Below are 19,871 nucleotides of genomic sequence, written 5' to 3' on the forward strand. Positions count from 1 at the left end.
AATGAGTGAAAACCACTGCTTTATGGCTTATGTATGTATTTAATTTTTTTTTAATTATAGAGACGAGGGGCCAGGTGTGGTGGCTCATGCCTGTCATCCCAGCACTTTGGGAGGCCGAAGGCGGGGGTGGATCACTTGAGGTCAGGAGTTCGAGACCAGCCTGGCCAACAAGGTGAAACCCCGTCTCTACTAAAAATACAAAAACTAGCCAGGTGTGGTGGCAGGTACCTATAATGCCAGCTACTTGGGAGGCTAAGGCAGAAGAATTTCTTAAATCCGGGAGGCGGAGGTTGCAGTGAGCTGAGATCGCGCCACTGCACTCCAGCCTGGGCGACAGAGCGAGATTGTCTCAAAAATAAATAAGTAAATAAATAAACATAGAAACAAGGTCTCACTATGTTGCCCAGGCTGGTCTCTCGAACTCCTGGCCTCAAGCAATCCTCCTGCCTAGGTCTGCCAAATGCTGGGATTACTGGCAGGAGCCACCATACCCGGCCAACCCCTGGTTTACGTAAATACACTTCATATGACAAACCTGTAGCCCTTGCGTATCTAGCAATTTCCAGAGACGCTCCATGCGCCACGGAAGCTTGAATGAACAAGACCAGTCTTGGGCTGTCCTGGGGTGCTGAAGGTACAGCCTAGTTCCCAGCTCAGGTGGGATCCATTTCTGAGGCTGCTTAAGGCACCCACCTGTGGCTCAGCCCATCTTCAGGGCGAAAATTCACACTCAAGAGCCCCAGAGACCCCAAGAAAGCGCGAGCTCAGCAGACACCTGCCGGGGCGGGGCCCAGAACTGCGGCCCCAGGGAAAGCTGACACCGCATTATGGCTCCTGCAGCCCTCTGGCGGGTCCCAGGAGGAAGAGGTTTCTGACAAAGCTCAGAGGCCTGCACACAGGGCAGGTTGGGTTTCAGACAGCCAGAGTACACCTGAGCAGGGCTGCAGAATGAGCCCGGGAGGGCAGCCGGGGGACAGGTGCTCAGGGAAAGGGCACCGGGACCACATCACATCCGGAGGGAACGGGAACGAGGGCGGCCCTGACGTTCGTGGTCCCCACGGCCCCCGCACACTGGGGTCCCCTGAGAAGGCAGGACGAGGCGCTCACTCTGGCCTTCCCGCGTCCCCAAGCTCCGGCAGACTGGCCTGCTTCCCGCCCGCCTCACCAGCTCTCCCCACTCCTCCCCCGACTTGGGCAGCAAGCTGGTCTCTCTGTGGTTGGCTGGGTACTCGCTCTGTGCCCAAGGGTTCTGAGGGAACAGCTTTGCTTGCATTATTTCCTGTGATTAAAAAGGGAAGCAATTCTCACTGGCCCATTTTACAGACAAGGTAACTGAGGCTGAGGGTGTTCTGAGGCTCGCTCACTGTCCCAAGCTACAGGTGGAGGGAGCTGGGCTTTGAATGTAGACCCACCCACGCTCCTTGTGTTGACTGCCCCCTCCTCAGGGGAGGCCGGCACCTGGAAAATCTCAATGAGCCACAGGAGGCTTCTTGGAAAGAGTGACCAGGATGGGGTGAGCCCCGTCCTCACGAGCTGGCCCTTTCAGTACTCATTATCACTGTGAAGCTGACCTCAAAGACAGAATCACAGAGGCCAGAGCAGCGTGAACTCCAGGTCCGGGTCTGGTTCACCAAGTCGAAGCTTCCTTTTGGGGAAGGAAGAGGAAGCCAAGCAGGGCACATTTCTTTTTCAGGAAGGCAGAGTTGAGACCTGACCAACTCCTAGGCCAGACCAAAAAGACCATTTTCCCTCTGACCAGGCCAATTTCAAGTGAGGACATGGTTCTTGGGGCCGTCCTGCTGAGTTGCAGGAGAGAGGCCACCTCGGAGGTTGCTTCCATCACGAGGGTCCTGAGAAGGTCAGGGGGTGATGGCGCCACGCGGTCCGTCCAGCACAGCCGCCTGGGAAAAAGCCCAGGAGACGGACGGCCCCTCCTCCAGCAAGCTGCCACCCCCCTCCCTTCAGCTCCAAGGAGCTCCGGGTTACCAGGGAGACAGGAAAGCAGGGTGACTGAGGAGGGCGCAGAGCCCAAGCACCTGGTGGGAAGGAAGAGGAAGGTCCTAGAACCAGCCGCCCGCCGCTCCCACAGACTTGGGCCCAGAGCAGTGGGCCTGGGAGCCAACCAAGCCCACCCCCTCCCTGCCACAGGCAGGTGGGCACCCCTGGCACGTTGTGCCTCTTGGGCCAGAGTCCATGGTCTCCTGGACACCTCCCTGCCAGGGGTGGCTTCACAGTCCTGTGACCACCAGCCCTGCTGATGGCGTGCACCTGTCCAGGATGCCCCCGTGCCCGGCCAGAGGTGGGGGCTACCAGGAGGATGGCCCGGGCCGTCCCGCTGACCGGTGGCATGTGTCTGACCTTCACAAAGCCTCCTGCCACACCCCCTACCACTGGTCCTGCTGACCTGCCTTCCACAGTCCTGTGCCCAGACCTCAGCTCGAGAGTCTCTTGAGGCTGGAAACAAGCCTTTGGGCTCCTTCCTCTTCCACAGCTGCTCCGTGTCCCCCCCGCCCGCCACCCCCCACCGCAGCATGTGCCTGGGAGCACAATACCCGCCGCCCAGCCTCCGCTCCTCGCTCCAGAAACAAAGAAACTCCCAACTTCTCCCTCCGGCTCACACTGGCCCCCCTTGGCTGGCACCATCGTCACCCATCCAGACCATCGCCACCCGTCGTCATCCATCCCCACGCGGCGCCTGGCCCCCTCGGACCCTCTCCCTGGCCTCAGGGCTGCTGTGTCTGCAGGCACAGCTCATCACCGTCCCTCCCTAACAGCCCCTGCAGGAAGTTCTCCCACACTAGCCACCCCTTCCCCACCCATCCTCGGGGTCACCTGGACCCGCCAGCCTGGTCCTTCATCTCCAAGCAGCCCTGCCCTGAGCATCACCCAGGTTTCAACTCTAGGCGGGATGCTGGCTGACACGAAGGGAGATTCAGGGCCAGCCGCCTGCCCACCCTCCCTCCCTGCGGCCCCCAGGCCTTGCCGGCACATTCAAGCCCACTCCAGCCAGTCGCAGAGGTGGGAGGGTCCGCCACCTCCCACAGCGGGCACCTGGGTTACCATAGGTGCAGTTACAGCAGAAGCGAATAATGAGGAGAATCTCCATGGCAGCCTCTGTCCGCGCAGCAGGAGCGTGCAGCCATCGCTCCGGGACCCCGGCGCCCACCAGCAGCCCCGCCGGCCACTCAGCCACCTTGCTGAAGCGGCCGCACCGTCCCCAGCATCCAGCAGCCGCTTCAGAGTGCTCCTCCAGCTAGGGGGAGGGGCGGGAGGCGCGTGGCAAGGAGAGGAGGGAGGGGGAGGGGAGGAGGGGCGGGGAGGGAGGGACCCAGCAGCCCGCTGGCATCCTAAAGAGGAGCACGTTTGTAGCTGGCTGGCTGCCCGGGCACGAGGCTGGAGTCCTCCGGTGCGCGCACACACGCTCACGCGCGCTCACACTCACAGGCGTGTGTGAGGCGGAAGGGCGCCGCGTTCATGCAGCCTGGCGCCCACACGGCCAGACAAAGGAAGGTGACAGTAACCCGGCCCCTCCCCGGGGTACCTTCCATGGTGACTGAGGTGTGGCTGTCCTTCGAGTCCTTGGGACCTTTCACCTTGAGCTCCTGCCAAAGGGAGGAGAGGAATCACTGCCTGGTCTGCCGACGCCGCCCCCAGCCCCCACCGTGAACCCGGCAGGGAGGGGAGCTCTGAAACTCAGAGTGCAAGTGTGAGAATGGAGGCCAGGTGCGTGGCTCACGTCTGTCATCCCAGCACTTTGGGAGGCTGAGGCAAGTGGATCACCTGAGGTCAGGAGTTCGAGACCAGCCTGGGCAACATGGTGAAAGCCCATCTCTACTAAAAATACAAAAATTAGCTGAGTGTGGTGGCGTGCACCTGCAATCCCAGCTACTCGGGAAGCTGAGGCAGAGGAATTGCTTGAACCCGGGAGGCGGAGGTTGCAGTGAGCTGAGATCGTGCCACTGCACTCCTGCCTGGGAGACAGATCGAGACGCCATCTCAAAAAAAAAAAATGAGAGCAGAGACAAAGGAGCCCGTGGCCATGGACTGCCTCTGCCTTGACACCCCCATCCCCTGCACCCACAGCTGTGAGCTCCTGGAGCCTTGTAGAGTCCAGCAGCTGGGGCATGGGCAAGAAGGAAGGGACTCCAGGTCCCAGAGAGGAGAGGGGCTGGCAGGGAGCCCTGAGGTTACAGGAAACCCTCCCAGGAGCCCCTACTCAGGAATCCTACACGTTGGCAGACAGGGGTGGAGCTGACAAGTGCCAGCCGATGATCTTCAGGTGTGAGCAGCCCATGAGAGAGGGAGGGGGTCCCGCACACCTGCGCAGGGCAGGCAGCGAATGGTGGGCCTGGGGCAGAGATGCGGCGCTCCCGGGACAGCCCAGCTGCATCCTACCCCCATCAGAGGGCACTTCCTCAGGCCCCAGCACCCCGACGCTCCCCACCCACCAAGGCCTGTGCTGGGTGTCCTCCAGGAGGGGGAGGGGGAGGAACAGCCTGTCCTCCTGGACCCTGAGCCAGGTGACAGGCAGTGAGTCCTGGAAACAGACGCGGGGAGGACTGGTCTGCTCCAGGCCTCTGTCACCCTCCTCTAGAGGTTCCAGCCTCAGCTTCTGCTCACAGGACGGTGTCGCCTGCAATTCGAGCTGTAATGCGATCCCCACTTGGCAGACAAAGCAAGTGGAGCGTCAAAGAGGGGTGTGGGAGGGAAGGCGGGGGGCAAGGCGAGGCCAAGGTCAGGAGCCCAGGTGATGTCACCTGCTCAGCCTGGAGGGAAGGAAGCCCCCAGAAAGCAGGAGCTTCCTGCATCTGTCTCAAGCTGTTTCTAGACAGGGAAAACTCCCGGGGACTGAGCTTGGGTGTGTGTATATTTTGGGGGACAGGGAGGGTGGGGGTTACTCAGCTTCTCTAGGCTGTGTCTCTGGCTGGTGCCTGGATTCCCAGATTCAGGGAATTTTTCTTCGCGCCCCCTCCAGCAAAGCCTGGGCTATGAAATCACTCCTGCCGCAGGGAAGAGCCTAATTGCTGTAATTAGGTGGCAGTGCCAGCAGGAAGCAAGCACGTCATCAAGTGACTCAGGAGGAGGAGCCACCTGGCAGAGAGCCACCAGCGGCTCTGCCCTCCGGGGTGAGCAGCCTTTGAGAGGGGCTCACGGCTGGGGTGGGGGCTGCTGTCCATGCACAGGCAACAGGCAGCCAGCCCAGGCCGAGAGCCGAGCCCACACTCTCTGGACCCTATGGGACCCTGGGCCCTCGGGCGGCCTTGGCTGGGCCGCTCTGAACACAGACCAGGGCGGTTGGATAGTTCCCAGCTTGCGCTGGGAACCGAGAGGGGAAGCACTGTTTCTCCAGCCTCTTTTATTTGTATTTTTAATATAGACGGGGTCTTGCCACATTGCCCAGGCCGGTCTCGAACCCCTGGGCTCAAGCCATCCTCCCGCCTCGGCCTCCCACAGCGCTGGGATTACAGGTGTGAGCCACCGCGCCCAGCCTCTCCAGCCTCTTGATGCCGTGTAGAGGGACTTCCCCACCCTGCACTTCGTCCTCCCAGGCAGAGGGTGACTCCTCTATTCCATGGGTTTGGGAGAAGAAACTGGTCAGCGCTCCTCTCTCTGCACACTGGGTGAGACGGGTGGGCTCTGTCCTCAGTGTGGGGAGGGCCTGTGGTTCCCTGTTCCTGCAAGGGACTCAACAGACACTTTTTTTTTTTAAGACAGTCTTGCCCTGTGGCCCAGGCTGGAGTGCAGTGGCGAGATCTTGGCTCACTACAACCTCCGCCTCCCCGGTTCAAGCGATTCTCTTGCCTCAGCCTCCTGAGTAGCTGGGAACACAGGTACCTGCCACCACACCTGGCTAATTCTTGTATTTTAGTAGAGATGGGGTTTCACCATGTCGGTCAGACTGCTCTCAAACTCCTGATCTCAGGTGACCCACCCGCCTCGGCCTCCCAAAGTGCTGGGATGACAGGCATAAGCCACCGCGCTGGCCTCAATAGGTACATTTAATTCCAGAGGAAAAATGCCAGCAAGCTCACTATGGCCACAGATGCAAATCCGTGTCCTCCAACCTGCACCCTAACAGTCACCAAGCTGACCCACCTGTCTCTGTCTGCCCAGCGCCCCGGCTGCCTGTTGGTGGATCCCAAACCTGGACATCACCCTGTACCCCTAAAGTTTCCAGAAAGCCATCCTGTGTCTCCCCAGCTCTTCCAGCGTTAGAGCTGAGACAGGGAACACAAAGGGTCAAGGGGGCCTTTAGGGCAGGACCCCTAGAACTGCAGAAGCCTCTCCCCCGTTCTAGGGTAGAGGTTCTCTCGCCCTGAACTGGCAGCTGGGTGCTGTTCCCGCAAGGCCGGTGCTATAGGGTGTCACCAAGGTCTTTTTAGACAAAGGGATGAGCTGGGCTCTGTCCTGAAGGACCCAGAGCAACTGTCCCCTCCATGCCTCCTCCTGGGTAGAAATGTGAGTGGCAGATGGGGCCGCATGTCCGCCCTGCAGAGGAGGACAGGAGGAAGGCTGAGCTGCAGAGGCAGACACAGGCCTGTTCCCAGCTGGGAGTTTCAAGGCTCCTTCTCCACATAAGTGGCTCCTGCCCTCTGTTTATGGGACTGCAGACTTAGAGTGGGCAAGGATCTTCAAAGACGACCGAGTCCAAATTTCCTCGTCTTCCTGTTCATAAAAATCACCCAGAAGCTTGTTCAAACAGAGAATCTTGGGCCGCACCCAAAGCTTCTGAATCAGAAGCTCCAGGGAAGGTGCCTGGAAATTTGTGTTTTAAATCACAGTGCCCGCTGATCCCTAACAGCAAGGTTAGGACTAGCTGGCCAAGCCGGGCTCAGCGGCTCACGCCTGTAATCCCAGCACTGTGGGAGGCTGAGGCGGGCAGATCACCCGAGCTAGAGACCAGCCTGGCCAACATGGCAAAGCCACGTCTCTATTAAAGAAACAAAAATTAGCGGGGTGTGGTGGTGGGCACCTGTAGTCCCAGCTACTCAGGAGGCTGAGGCAGGAGAATTGCTTGAACCCAGGAGGTGAAGTCTGGCAACAGGGCGAAACTCCATCTCAAAAAAAGGATGAGCTGGCCGAGTGTAAACCCCTCATTCTACAGGACAGGAAGCGAAGGCTGAGAGGAGGGAAGTCACTTGCTCAGGGTCACCTGAGCGTGGGAGAAAACTGCCTTACTTTTTTTTTTTTTTTTTTTTGGCCTCCCTTGTTCCTCTCTCTAATCTGAAAGAGAATAATAAAAAAATAAAAGAGTTTTATATTAAGAGGGAAAATATCAGGTGCAAGAAAGCAAATATGAGGCTAAGTGTTACGCATTCAAGTAACCACCTCACCGGCTGGCAAGTGAGGGAGGGGAGACCCGAGGCCCGGAGTCCGCCGGTGTGGCTGTGCTGGGAGCTGCCTACCTCTGAGATCTTCTGGAACTGGTTGTTGGACTGGCTGCACTTCTCAGCTGTCTCCAGAGCAACTTTGTAGTTATCCACAAACGCTTTGTACACACCAAGCTGGCTGGCCTGCAGGGAGGAGTTGGGGAACAGAGGAGAGGAGGGGGAGCGGGAGGGGAGAGGATTAGTGAATGGATGAAAGCTTCACAGAGCACCTGGAGCACCCAGGCGCTGAAAACCTCTAACTCAGCTCCACGGGGTGAGCTGGGAACCAGAGAGGCACAGACGAACATGTTACACTGTCCCTTTGAACTTGACAGTTTCCATGGAAACTAGCTTAGCCAATAAGGCAAACAGTGAAGTCTGGGGTTGGGAAGACCAGGATAGGGCCTTTGTCGGCCTGCTAGAAATTCAACTCATCACAGCGTCTAGCTTTCCTCAGCATCATCAAGGCCTCCTAGGGTCTCAAATCCCTTAATGTCTCATACTTCCTTCACATCCTGGAATTAGCCAGAGCAGGGAAAGGCGGGTGTGTGTGTGCTGGGGGGAGCTGGCACACGTGGCCTGCTTGGGTCTCCCTCCCCATGTAGAGTGTGGGGCACAGCACTGAAAGGTACCTTCTGGGCCGGGCACGGTGGCTCACGCCTGTAATCCCAGCACTTCGGGAGGCGGAGGTGGGAGGATTACCTGAGGTCAGGAGTTCGAGACCCACCTGGCCAACATGGTGAAACCCCTGTCTTTACTAAAAATGCAAAAATTTGCCAGGCGTGGTTGGTGGCAGGCACCTGTGGTCCCAGCTACTCGGGAGGCTGAGGCGGGAGAATCACTTGAACTTGGGAGGCAGAGGTTGCAGTGAGCTGAGGTCGTGCCACAGCACTCCAGCCTGAGCGACAGAGTGAGACTCTATCTCAAAAACAAAACAAAACCACAAATAAAGGTGCTGTCTCTTTCCTCCCTTGGCCTCGGGGTCCCCGTCCTCGCCTCTTCCACCTCCTCTAGCCCCAAGGAGGACACACTGCCTCACTACACATTTGTCCACCACTGAGAATCAAACACAAGCTTTTCCTGATTCACAGCCACGGATGGCCTCACCTCCTCTGACGGCCACAGCACATGCCATCGCCCCTTCTGCAAAAGGGGAAACTGAGGCTCACTGAGTCAATTCCCCAAATATTTACGGAAAGCCTTCTCTGGGCTGTGTACATGCACTTCCTCTTAAGGGAGCAAGGGTAGAAATTCAAATTAAAACCAGAGTGAGATGTTTTATACTCCTCAGAAGGGTAAAAATTTAAAAGCCTAATTGACAGCAAGGGCTGGCAAGCATACGGGGAAATTTAAACTCTTACAGACCACTCGGGGGAGTGGGAATTAGTACAATTATTTGGAGAACAATTTGTTAGTAACTACTAACACTGAAACAGTTGAACTAATAAAGCTGAGGATAGGCACAGCCTATCTACTGCTCAGCAAATTCACTTTTACACACAAACCACGAGCTTTTTTTAAAAGTACATGCCAAGCCCAAAGTAGATATAGATACGCAGTACACGCACAAACTGCAGTCTAGAAGCTATCCACCAAATTCACGCCAGTAGCCGCTTCGAGAGGCGGGAGGGAGGGAGGGGAGAGTCCCCCTCTATGCATGATGCTTTATTGTCTTGATTGCAAGGTTTTGCTGTTATTCTCTGGGATTTTTGGTTTCAAGCTTTTTCAGTACAGCAGCAAGGGGGATACAGCTGCTGTCTCCAGGGCCTGTAGCGGGGAGTGGTTGCTGCACACCCCCACCCTGGACCACCCCGCTTTCCGCGGGATCCTTGTGCTCCCCGAGAACCTGCAGAGGGTGGGGGTAGGGGTGGGGGCAGGCTGGCTGTAGCACTGGCTGAGCCCGGAGCCTCCCAGGGGAGCCCTTCGAGGGAGCTGGTGGGCAGAGGAGTGGGCATCTGGAGAAACCAGAGAGTGAAGAGAGAACGGGGGCTCCTGGGGTGAAACCAAGGCCAGAGGTGTTTGGCTCTCAGCGGCAGGGGGTCCAGACTTTAGAAAGTGGGGCGAGGTAGGAAGGGATGGCGTTTATTTCCTTTTCCAGGGAGCAGCGAGGCCCAGCCCATCAGTGCCCACCCTACAGGAGACATAGTTTGCTTCCTAAGCCAAAGGACACATGGCCACATTCTTCCAGGAAAGGGCCCCTCTTGCCCCTTTTCTCACAAGAAGGAGAACACCTGGCTATGCAGGTTGGCACACCACCCACCGTGAGCCAGGCCACGGTCACCCCAGACTGTAGGGCCTGAGGTGACTGTAGGGCCGCTAGGTTCATTAGCTGGGAAGGGCAGGTTGCTTGGGAACAGCAGCCTGGCACTGGGGTGATCTGATAAAACAAACAGCAGAGATGCTAATTCCCTTCTCTTGGCAATGAATAATCAAATACCCAGAGACTTCAGCTGAAAATAAACCGCTTCCAGATGCCAGGCCTGCAGCCCCAGGGGCCTCAGACACCAGTTCATGATGCCAGAGAGGGAAGGTGGTGGGGAGCAGATTCACAGCCAGGCCTGTGGAGCCAAGGCCAGAACAGGGGACGGCCAGGCCCAAGCGACAAAGAGAAGCTCGCTGCCACAGGGCTTGCTCTCCTCCGCCCTCCTGAGGGATGAGGAGAGGATTCCCTCGAAGCCAGCCAGCTCAGGTGACCAGGCGGTGAGGATGGGTGTCCACCACCCCTGAACTGAAGGGGCAGCTGGGTCTGTGAGAACCACGAGTGTGGCGTTCCATTGAAAGGATGCCTGCTGGGTGCCTCCTCCCAATTTATTTATTTGTTGTTTGTTTGTATATTTATTTATTTTTTTGTTTGAGATGAAGTTTCGCTCTCGTCACCCAGGCTGTAGTGCAGTAGCACGATCTCAGCTCACTGCAACCTCCGCCTCCCGGATTCAAGTGATTCTCCCGCCTCTGAGTAGCTAGGATTACAGGCATGCACCACCATGCCTGGGTAATTTCGCATTTTAACATGGGGTTAAAATTTGACATTTAACATGAGAAACCAACATGGGGTTTCTCCATGTTGGTCAAGGTTGGTCTTGAACTCCCGACCTCAAGTGATCCGCCCGCCTCGGCCTCCCAAAGTGCTGGGATTACAGGCGTGAGCCATTGTGCCCAGCCCACATCTTCCCAATTTAATAATAATAATCATGGCACTAATGATAATGACTAGTTATTGAGTACTTATTAATTTACACTGTTCCAGGCACTGTTCCAAGCACTTTCCTTTCTACTTTATTCTTTTTTTTTTTTCTGAGGCAGTCTTACTCTGTCGCCCAGGCTGGAGTATAGTGGTGCGATCTTGACTCACTGACCTCTGCCTCCCAAGTTCAAGCCATTCTGTCAACTCAGCCTCCTGAGTAGTAGCTGGGATCTCAGGTGTGCATTACCACACCCAGCTAATTTTTGTATTTTTAGTAGAGACGGGGTTTCACCATGTTGACCAAGCTGGTCTCGAACTCTTGACCTGAGGTGATCCACCTACCTTGGCCTCCCAAAGTGCTGGGATTACAGGCGTGAGCCAGGGTGCCAGGCCGACTCTATTTCTTTGTAAAGACAGGGTCTTGCTATGTTGCCCAGGCCGGTCTTGAACTCCAGTAATCCTCCAGCTTCAGCCTCCCAAAGTGCTGTGATTACAGGTATAAGCCACTGCACCCAGACCCACGTGTTTTTCAGATATTAACTCACTCCTTGAAATAACCCAATGAGGTAAATACTACGACCGTCCTCATTGTTACAGATGAGGAAGCTGAGTCAGAGTGCCTGGGTAAGTTGCCCAGTTGCAAGTTTGATCTGGCAGAGCTAAAACCTGAGCCCATTTTGAGTTCTCCGCAGGCCCAATGGTCAAGGTCCTGGTGTGTTCACTCAATTATGCAGTGACCACTGGACCTGTTCTGGGTGTCTAAGAAGATGAAAATGCAGGCTGGGTGTGGTAGCTCACGCCTGTAATCCCAGCACTTTGGGAAGCTGAGGCAGGAGGATCACCTGAGGTCAGGAGCTCGAGACCAGCTTGGCCAACAAGGCGAAACCCCGTCTCTACTAAAAATACAAAAAATTAGCTGAGTGTGGTGGCGGACACCTGTAATCTCAGCTACTCAGGAGGCTGAAGCAGGAGATTCATTTGAACCTGGGAGACAGACGTTGCAGTGAGCCGAGATCGTGCCACCGCACTCCAGCCTGGGCCACAGAGTAAGACTCTGTCTCAAAAAAAAAGAAAATGAGGGCCGGGTGCGGTGGCTCACACCTGTAATCCCAGCACTTTGGGAGGCTGAGGTGGGCAGATCACGAGGTCAAGAGATCGAGACCATCTGACTAACATGGTGAAACCCCATCTCTACTAAAAAATCCAAAATTAGCTGGGCATGGTGGCACACGCCTGTAGTCCCAGCTACTCGGGAGGCTGGGGCAGGAGAATTGCTTGAACCCAGGAGGCGGAGATTGCAGTGAGCCGAGATTGCGCCGCTGTACTCCAGCCTTGGTGACAGAGGGAGACTCTGTCTCAAAAAAATACCCTGGAGCTCATGGTCTGGGTGAGTCACGCAGTTATTGGCGCTCATGACGGGGACTGGCACCAGGCCTGCATTTGGGGGCTTGGAAAGCCTTCTCGGAGGAGGTCCCTTCTAAGCAGGGGACTGAGCAGGAGAAGCCAGACAAGGGGGAAGGACACTTCAGGCAGACAGGGCCTCCAGCAGGAGGAGGTCAGAAAGTGCCTGCCCCGGGAACTGAGAACAGAAGATCTGACTGCGTCAGGAGCAGGAGTGCAGGGAGGAGGCAGCCACACCAGGCCCGGGCACAGCTCAGCTCAGCGTACCAAGGGTCCGTCCCTCAAAGCCTGGTCTCATCCGAGAGCCGAGGGGAGCTGGGGTTTGGCGACTCTCTCCCCATCAAGGAGAGGTGGGGTAGGAGAGGAGTGGTCCTGGAGGGAGCAGCCACACAGGAGGGTCCACAGCTGCCCAGGTGAGGGCCATGGGGAGCCGGAGGGTGGGGCGGGAGGACACGGAGGCTGTGAGCAACAGCCAAAAAGAGGACTCCACGGGACGGGGCGGGGCGGGGGTGTGTGCCAAGAGCAGGTCTAACTCGCTCCCTGAGATGAAGACGGGAAGTGGAGCAGATCGCGCCACAGACGAGCAGCTCAGCTTTGAACACGCTCAGCTTTGAACACGCTCAGCTAGACACCCTATGAGTGTCCAGGTAGGAGTTTTCCCCAGTGTGAGAAAAAGACGGAGCCCCATTCATTGAGCCAGCCTCAGGCAGGGAGGAGGAGGCCCCACGGCCTCCCAGTCTCCAAGAAGGACTCCCAGTCTCCTTCTTGCCTGCAGGTTGTCAGATGTTATATAGGGGACTCCATGGGTCTGACCTGGGCTCTCCCAGGGGACACAACCAGACATGGGGCAGAGCTGGGGGAAAGGGTGTCACAGAGGTCCCAGGGAGCAGAAGACATCTGTGGGCCTTTCCCAGCACTAAGTCTGCATGTTAACCACCCCACTAGCCACACTCCCCATCCCGAAATAGTGGGCAGGGCTGGGCTTTTAGTGCCTCCTGCTCTTGGGACCTCAGGAGAGGATCACTGGCTGATGCATCCAACTGCTTCCTTTTACAGAGGCAGCCTGAGACACAGTGAATCCCTGAGGTCTCAGGGGAGCAGGCCTTGGGCCTCCAACCCCAGCACGTCTCCACCACGCCTAGAATCTCCACCCACCCAGCCCGTCTCCACCACCCCTAGAATCTCCACCCTCCCAGCCCGTCTCCACCACCCTTAGAATCTCCACCCTCCCAGCCCGTCTCCACCACCCCTAGAATCTCCACCCTCCCAGCCCATCTCCACCACCCCTAGAATCTCCATCCCCAGCACATCTCCACCCACCCAGCCTGTCTCCACCACCCCTAGAATCTCCACCCACCCAGCCCATCTCCACCACCCCTAGAATCTCCACCCACCCAGCCCATCTCCACCACCCCTAGAATCTCCACCCACCCAGCCTGTCTCCACCACCCCTAGAAGCACTCCCAGAGCTGCACCACGGGAGGCCTGGAATCAGGCCCTGGCCCAGGTGCCCCATAATGCACAGGCCCTGGCTTTCCTCCAGGACTCAGAGCGGACCCAGGCCTGCAAGGAAGTTTAGAGGGTCGTCCAGTCCTCTCTGGAAGCTCTTTTCAACAATGTCGGCTCCTCTGCCCCCCTGCGTGAGGCCCCCTGTCCCGGGGACTCACCAGCTTCTGGAGGAGGTGGCCCATGGTGACCTGGCTGTCCCCCTGCTGCCCCCCTGAGTGAGGCCCCCTGTCACGGGACTCACCAGCTTCTGGAAGAGGTGGCCCATGGTGACCTGGCTGTCCCACTGCTGCACCTTGGGGCACAGGCTGTCGTAGAACTCCTTGTGGATCTCATAGATGTCCTGGATTTTGTAGAAGATGGTCTCAATCTGCTGGATGGTGAGCACGGGCTGGGAGGTGGTGGCTGTGGCCTTCAGGGGTTTCATGGGCTGGGAGGACGTGAGGAGGAGAGAGCAGAGGCGGGGGGTGAGCACACCAGCGTGCCAGCAGGCCGGGGGGGCGACCGTCAGCCCTTCCTGCTGCCCAGGTCCTGCCTGGACAAGGCTGTAAAGGCAGAGCCCTGAAGAGCACTTTGTATCCAGGAGCCGCTGCCACAGGCCCCAGCGGGCCACACACTCGGCGTGGGCACCTGTCCCAGAAGCCCTGCCAGGCCCGAGGGGCGGTGCCGCGATCCGCTCCCTGGCCACGCACCCGAGCTCAGCCGCAGCCTGTGCTGCTCTAAGGACCTTGTCTTTCTCCCACAGTCGCCCGTGCCCTGAGTCAGGAGCTCCTGTTCCACGTCAGCGGAAATGGGACTCAGGCCTTCCACTGTTTCCTTAAAAGAAACAACGTGTTTCCAGGACCCAGAGGGGCAGGACCGGAAGGTACTCCAGACCAGCCTGGCCTCGCTGATATTCCAAGTTCCCGTCACTTGGTACAGGGAGAGGGACAGGGGTTCACAGGTCCCCCACCACCTCCCCCCCCGTGGCAGACATTGCTGAGAGACCACGATGGCCCCTCCCACAGCACGTGGTGTGGCCTCCAGTCTCAGACGTGTTCCCAACGCCTGCCTGTCTATACCAAGATGCTCCAGGGCCTGCAGTGTAGACGGTGAGGTGGCAGACACAGGGACCAACCCCCAGCTCTGGCTGCAGCTGACGACATTGCCTCCAAGCCCAGCAGCAGGACTGGGGGTAATGGGACCTGCAGGCATCGTCTCCAGTGTGCTTCCCCACATTTTATTCTATTTTGTTTATTTGCTGCCATACCGCCTCCTTGCCCATGGTTCTCATGGGTGATGTGAGACACGGCGGTGCTGGACCATAAGCATCCACCATGTGGTTCCAAGGTTGTGCTGGAGCAGCCTGGAGGGCTGCATGGAGGAGGCGGATATACCAGGGCCTTGAAGAGCTGGGCAGGTGGAGGAGTAGGGGGTAGGGAGGCATAGAGACAGAAGGGCAGGGAGGCAGAAGGAACCACAGCAGGAGCAAGGAAAGAGTGTCCTCCCAAGCTCAGGTGGCTGGGCTGAAAGCTTTGGGGACTTCCCACCCTCCACGAAGGACACGGAACCAGCTACAGGATTGACACTGGCGTGAGAGTTTATCCTTTCCAGTGCGAGGCAGGCCCCCATGGAGCACTGAGTCCCCAAATTCTGGTCCCTGCCTTGGCACAGTCCCCACTGGGGAAGGAATTGGGGGGCAGGATCCATCCCAGGAAGGCCACGGCCGGGACTTCTCAGAAGCCGCTGAGGAAGCGCCCGTCTGCCACCCACGCAGGGACAAGACGCATGGTTCTGCTTCCTGCTCAGCGTCCCCCACCCTGTCTGCGAAAGGAGAAACGGACACTCACCGCGCCAGTCACAGGATGGGCCCACACATGGGGCATCAGACGGCTCCCATGACACGACGGGAGCCTTGGCTCTCACTGCTGATTTCCCCTGGTGGGAGGGGACAGGGCTGGGCATGTGGCCAGGACCCTTATGGCAGGTGTTTTTCTCTGGTGAAGTCCCACACATAGGCCTGAGGGCAGCAGCGTGGGCCGAGGGGCAGGGTGACCCACTCAGGGTGGGCCGGGGGGCAGGGTGACCCACTAAGGGTGGGCCAGGGGGCACGGTGACCCACTCAGGGTGGGCTGAGGGCAGGGTGACCCACGGGGAGGGCAGCAGGGTGGGCTGAGGGCAGGGTGACCCACGGGGAGGGCAGCAGGGTAGGCTGGGGCCAGGGTAACCCACACGGAGCTTTGGCGAGGCACAGCAATCCTGCCTTGGTGCTAGCGCCCGTCCAACACTGGGGTCGGGACGGGCCCTGGCTCTCCAGTTCACTGTGGAGTGTTCTCAGCAAGGACCCCGAGTGACCTCCACCCTGGTCCTAGCCCAAGTGTGTCTTGGGAAGACAGGCCTGGGCTGCTTCTCCCTTGCCCTGGTCTCCCTGGGGACTTCGCACAGCCGTTGGTCTGCTCCGTCCCCCAGCAAATGGCCTTTCGAAACAGGGGAACAAGACCTGCCCACTTCCTCTACCTCCTGTCCGGAAGGCCTGGCCACACCGCCTCAGTCACCGCGGACTGGGGCCCCGGGAGGCGGGCATAATACACCTGCTTTACAGACGGAGAGCCTGGGGCGCAGAGTGGCTGTGAACCTCAATGTGAGGCCAGAAGAGAGTCCATCCCAGGAGGGCCGGCCGTGGCCAGCGGCGGGAGGGCCTGTGGGCAGTGGCCTCACACCCTGTGGCCCCAGCACAGGCCAGACACGGCTCCCAAGCTCCTTCCCAGCCTCCAGGATGCAGAATTACAATGCTTGGTTTCATCTTTTTTCCTTCACCCACTGCCTCGGCCCAGGCCCCAGGCTTTCCCTGTCATCAGAGTCCACCAGGAAGCAGTGCGGGCCCAGAAGTGACCCCCTAGCAACCCGGAGGCCAGGACGGAGGCCCATCTGCCCTGTGCATGTGCACGGCTTTGGGTCCACACACCCAGCCCTTTGCTATCAGGAAGGGTTCAGCTGAACGCAGACGGCTGGGGCAGAGCTGTGGGAACAGGGTGAGGGGTGGGAGCGAGCTGGCCCCTGTGTGAGGCCACCTGAGGAGCGGAAGGTTCAGCTCCCTGCCAGCTGAGCCGGGGAGGGTGGGGCTCCCAGCTCAGGGAGGAGAGGAGGGAGAGCTTGACTGAGGCTGTGGCTGTGGAGGGTCCAACCCTCTTCCCGAGCCCTCCAGCCACAGACCTGGCCTCCCAGTGAGTCCCTCCCTCTCTCCCTCTGGCTTCTGCTCAAGAAAGAGCCAAACAGGGGCCCAGGAGGAGAGAGCTGGGGGAAGGGACGGACTGTCCCGGGCACATCAGGAAGCGGGGGGGGGGGGGGGGCCTGCCCCACAGAATCTGCCTTTGGGGCACCAGCTGTTGGAAAGGCAGGGCAGGCAGGGGCTCCCCATCTTGGCCCAGAGGAAGAGGCTCCCGGAGGGCAGGGGCATCCAAGGGCTTCATGTCTGAAGGGACGGCCCCTACTCCCTCCTTCAGGGAAAGGGTGTGCTATGCCAGAAACCAGCAAGCCCTGACCCGTCTTCTCTCCAGCCCTGAGAAATTAACAGTGCCAGCGAACACTCAGGCTCTGCTCCAAGAAAGAGCTTTATGTGCGGGGCGAGGTGGCTCTTGCCTGTAACCCCAGCACTTTGGGAGGCTGAGGCAGGTGGATCACTTGAGGTCAGGAGTTCAAGACCAGCCTGGCCAACATGGTGAAACCCTCATCTCTACTAAAAACTACAACAATTAGCCAGGCATGGTGGTGGGTGCCTGTAATCCCAGCTACTTGGGAGGCTGAGGCAGGAGAATGGCTTGAAGCCGGGAGGTAGAGCCATCGCACTCAAGCCCGGGCAACAGAGCAAGATTCCATCTCAGAAAAAAGAAAAAAAGAAAGAAAGAAAGAAAAGAGGTCTGTGTACAAATTCCTTCAATCCTTACAACAACCCATGAAAAGCATACTATCTGTACACCCAGTTTGCAGATGGAAAAGCTGAGGCACAAAGGCTCATTCACCTGCTGAAAGCTGGGGGCCAGCACAGCCAGGCAGCCTGTTCCTTTTTCTGAACTCCTTTCAGATACACATTCTGTTGGCAATGACGACTCCGTGCTTTCTTGATGCCGCAATTCACAGTTTGTGAGGCGTGTTTCACGTTTGTCTGACGGTTGCCTCTGCCCGTCTTCCTTTCTCCCGTTAATATGTGAGTGTTGTAAGCCCTCAACACTATAGGAGGTTCCGAAAAGGCCACCTGACCTTCTCAACCCCACGGAAAGAGAGACAAGGCCTGACTGTCATCTTCAGATCCAGAAACAGAGGCTCACGGAACTCACGCAGCATTCGCCCAAAGCCAGCGGTTTCCACACTCACACGCACACACAGCGAACTGGAAGTCTCCTGAACCAGCACTTATCCTACTGTGTATGACACGTGCAGCTGTTTCCTTTCCTTGGTTTAAAAATGCTGGTTCAACCCACTCCACGCTTCTGCGATGCACTGAGGGGCTGAGCACAGTGTGGGAGACAGGGCAGCATGCCTGTGTGCATGGCAGGGGCGGGTCTTACTGTAGCTCTGGCCCCAGACCAGAGCCCTCAGCGACCTGCCACACTGCCCCACACTTGGAAACCTCTCCAAGCATACGGATAAAATCCCAGAGAGACTGAACACACTCAGTCATGCGTTTGCCAAAGCATCTGCACATTCCTTTTTTTTTTTGAGATAGGGTTTTGCTCTTATCATCCAGGCTGGAGAGCAATGGAGTGATCTCGGCTCACATCAGCCTTCACCTCCAAGGTTCAAGTGATTCTCCTGCCTCAGCCTCCCGAGCAGCTGGGATTACAGGTGCCTGCCACCAAGGCGGACTAATTGTTTGTATTTTTAATAGAGACAGGGTTTCACCATGTTGGCCAAGCCGGTCTCAAACTCCTGACCTCAGGTGATTCAGCCACCTCAGCCTCCCAGAGTGCTGGGCTGACAGGTGTGAGCCACTGCGCCTGGCCCTTTTTTTTCTTTTTTTTTGAGAGAGAGTTTCTCTCCCATTGCCCAGTCTGGAGTACAGTGGTGTGCGCTCAGCTCACTGCAACCTTCGTCCCCAGGTTCAAGCGATTCTTATGCCTCAGCCTCCCAAGTATCTGGGATTACAGGTATGTACCACCACGCCTGATTTTTTTTTTTGTACTTTTAGTAGAAACGGGGTTTCACCGTGTTGGCCAGGCTGGTCTCGAACTCCTGACCTCAAGTGATCTGCCCACCTCAGCCTCCCAAAGTGGCAGGATTACAGGTGGGAGCCACCATGCCTGGCCTGAACCTGCACATTTAGACCGTGATTCCCAGGGCAGTATAAACGCCAAGTCTTCTGGGACACCAGCAGCATCTCAGGGTTGACGTGTGACACCTCATGTCACAGCAAGTACTTAAATGTGTATCTTATCATTCCTGTAAGAACGAGCTTCGGCGGATACACACTTCCTATTCTCCCTCTTCTGATAATGACCTTATGTCTCAGGCTACAAAACAGCCAGAGGAAAGAACCCGCCATCCACACTGACTGAATAATATCCAGACGCATCTAACGAGCACTTTCTCCAAAGGCAAAACCACCTCACAGCTGAGTCGTACTTTTATTCATTTTCCGAAAACATTTTCATATTCCCCTCCAATCAGACTCTCACCATGATGCCTCCATCTGGGAGAGGAAACTGAGGCATGCTTACTGAGGGCAGAGATTGGCCTAATGCCTCAGAGCTGTGATGCCTCTCAAAAGACACAGACAGGCCAGGTGCGGCAGCTCAAGCCTGTCATCCCTGCACCTTGTGAGGCCAAGGTGGGTGGATCACCTGAGGTCAGGAGTTAGAGAGCAGCCTGGCCAACATGGTGAAATCTCGTCTCTACTAAAAATTAGCTGGGCTTGGTGGCATGTACCTGCAATTCCAGCTACTTGGGAGGCTGAGGCAGGAGAATCACCTGAACCCAGGAGGCAGAGGTTGCAGTATCGTGCCATTGCACTCCAGCCTGGGCGACAAGAGCAAAATTTCATTTCAAAAAAACAAGAACGGCCGGGCGCGGTGGCCCACGCCTGTAATCCCAGCACTTTGGGAGGCCAAGGCAGGCGGATCACGAGGTCAAGAGATCAAGATCATCCTGGCCAACATGGTGAAACCCTGTCCCTACTAAAAAATACAAAAATTAGCTGGGCGTGGTAGCGTGCGCCTGTAGTCGCAGCTACTAGGGAGGCTGAGGCAGGAGAATCGTTTGAACCTGGGAGGTGGAGATTGCAGTGAGCCTAGATTGTGCCGCTGTACTCCAGCCTGGCGCCTGGGGACAGAGCAAGACTCTGTCTCAAAAACAAAACAAAAAAACAAAAAAACAAGAACACAGCCTCTCACCTCCTATTTCCTGACGTGCGCCTTGGATGCTGCTCACTGTTCACT

General features: G+C 57.4%; 1 protein-coding gene across 3 annotated transcripts in view; it reads right to left on the bottom strand.

The window, feature by feature from the left end:
• The window catches only part of ABR (ABR activator of RhoGEF and GTPase), a 159,275-nt gene that overhangs the window by 67,221 nt on the left and 72,183 nt on the right, over positions 1-19,871 (bottom strand). For all 3 annotated transcript variants that reach the window (XM_064378165.1, XM_064378166.1, XM_064378167.1), the window contains 3 exons: positions 13,706-13,891; positions 7,407-7,514; positions 3,542-3,602 (listed from right to left, as the gene is read on the bottom strand). In XM_064378165.1, the coding sequence (XP_064234235.1) occupies positions 3,542-3,602; positions 7,407-7,514; positions 13,706-13,891 (355 nt within the window). The remainder of the gene's footprint in view (positions 1-3,541; positions 3,603-7,406; positions 7,515-13,705; positions 13,892-19,871) is intronic.

The sequence above is a fragment of the Aotus nancymaae genome, unplaced genomic scaffold, assembly GCF_030222135.1.
Source record: "Aotus nancymaae isolate 86718 unplaced genomic scaffold, 86718_ANA_hifiasm-v0.15.2.pri h1tg000018l, whole genome shotgun sequence".
In the NCBI taxonomy this organism is placed as follows: domain Eukaryota; kingdom Metazoa; phylum Chordata; class Mammalia; order Primates; family Aotidae; genus Aotus; species Aotus nancymaae.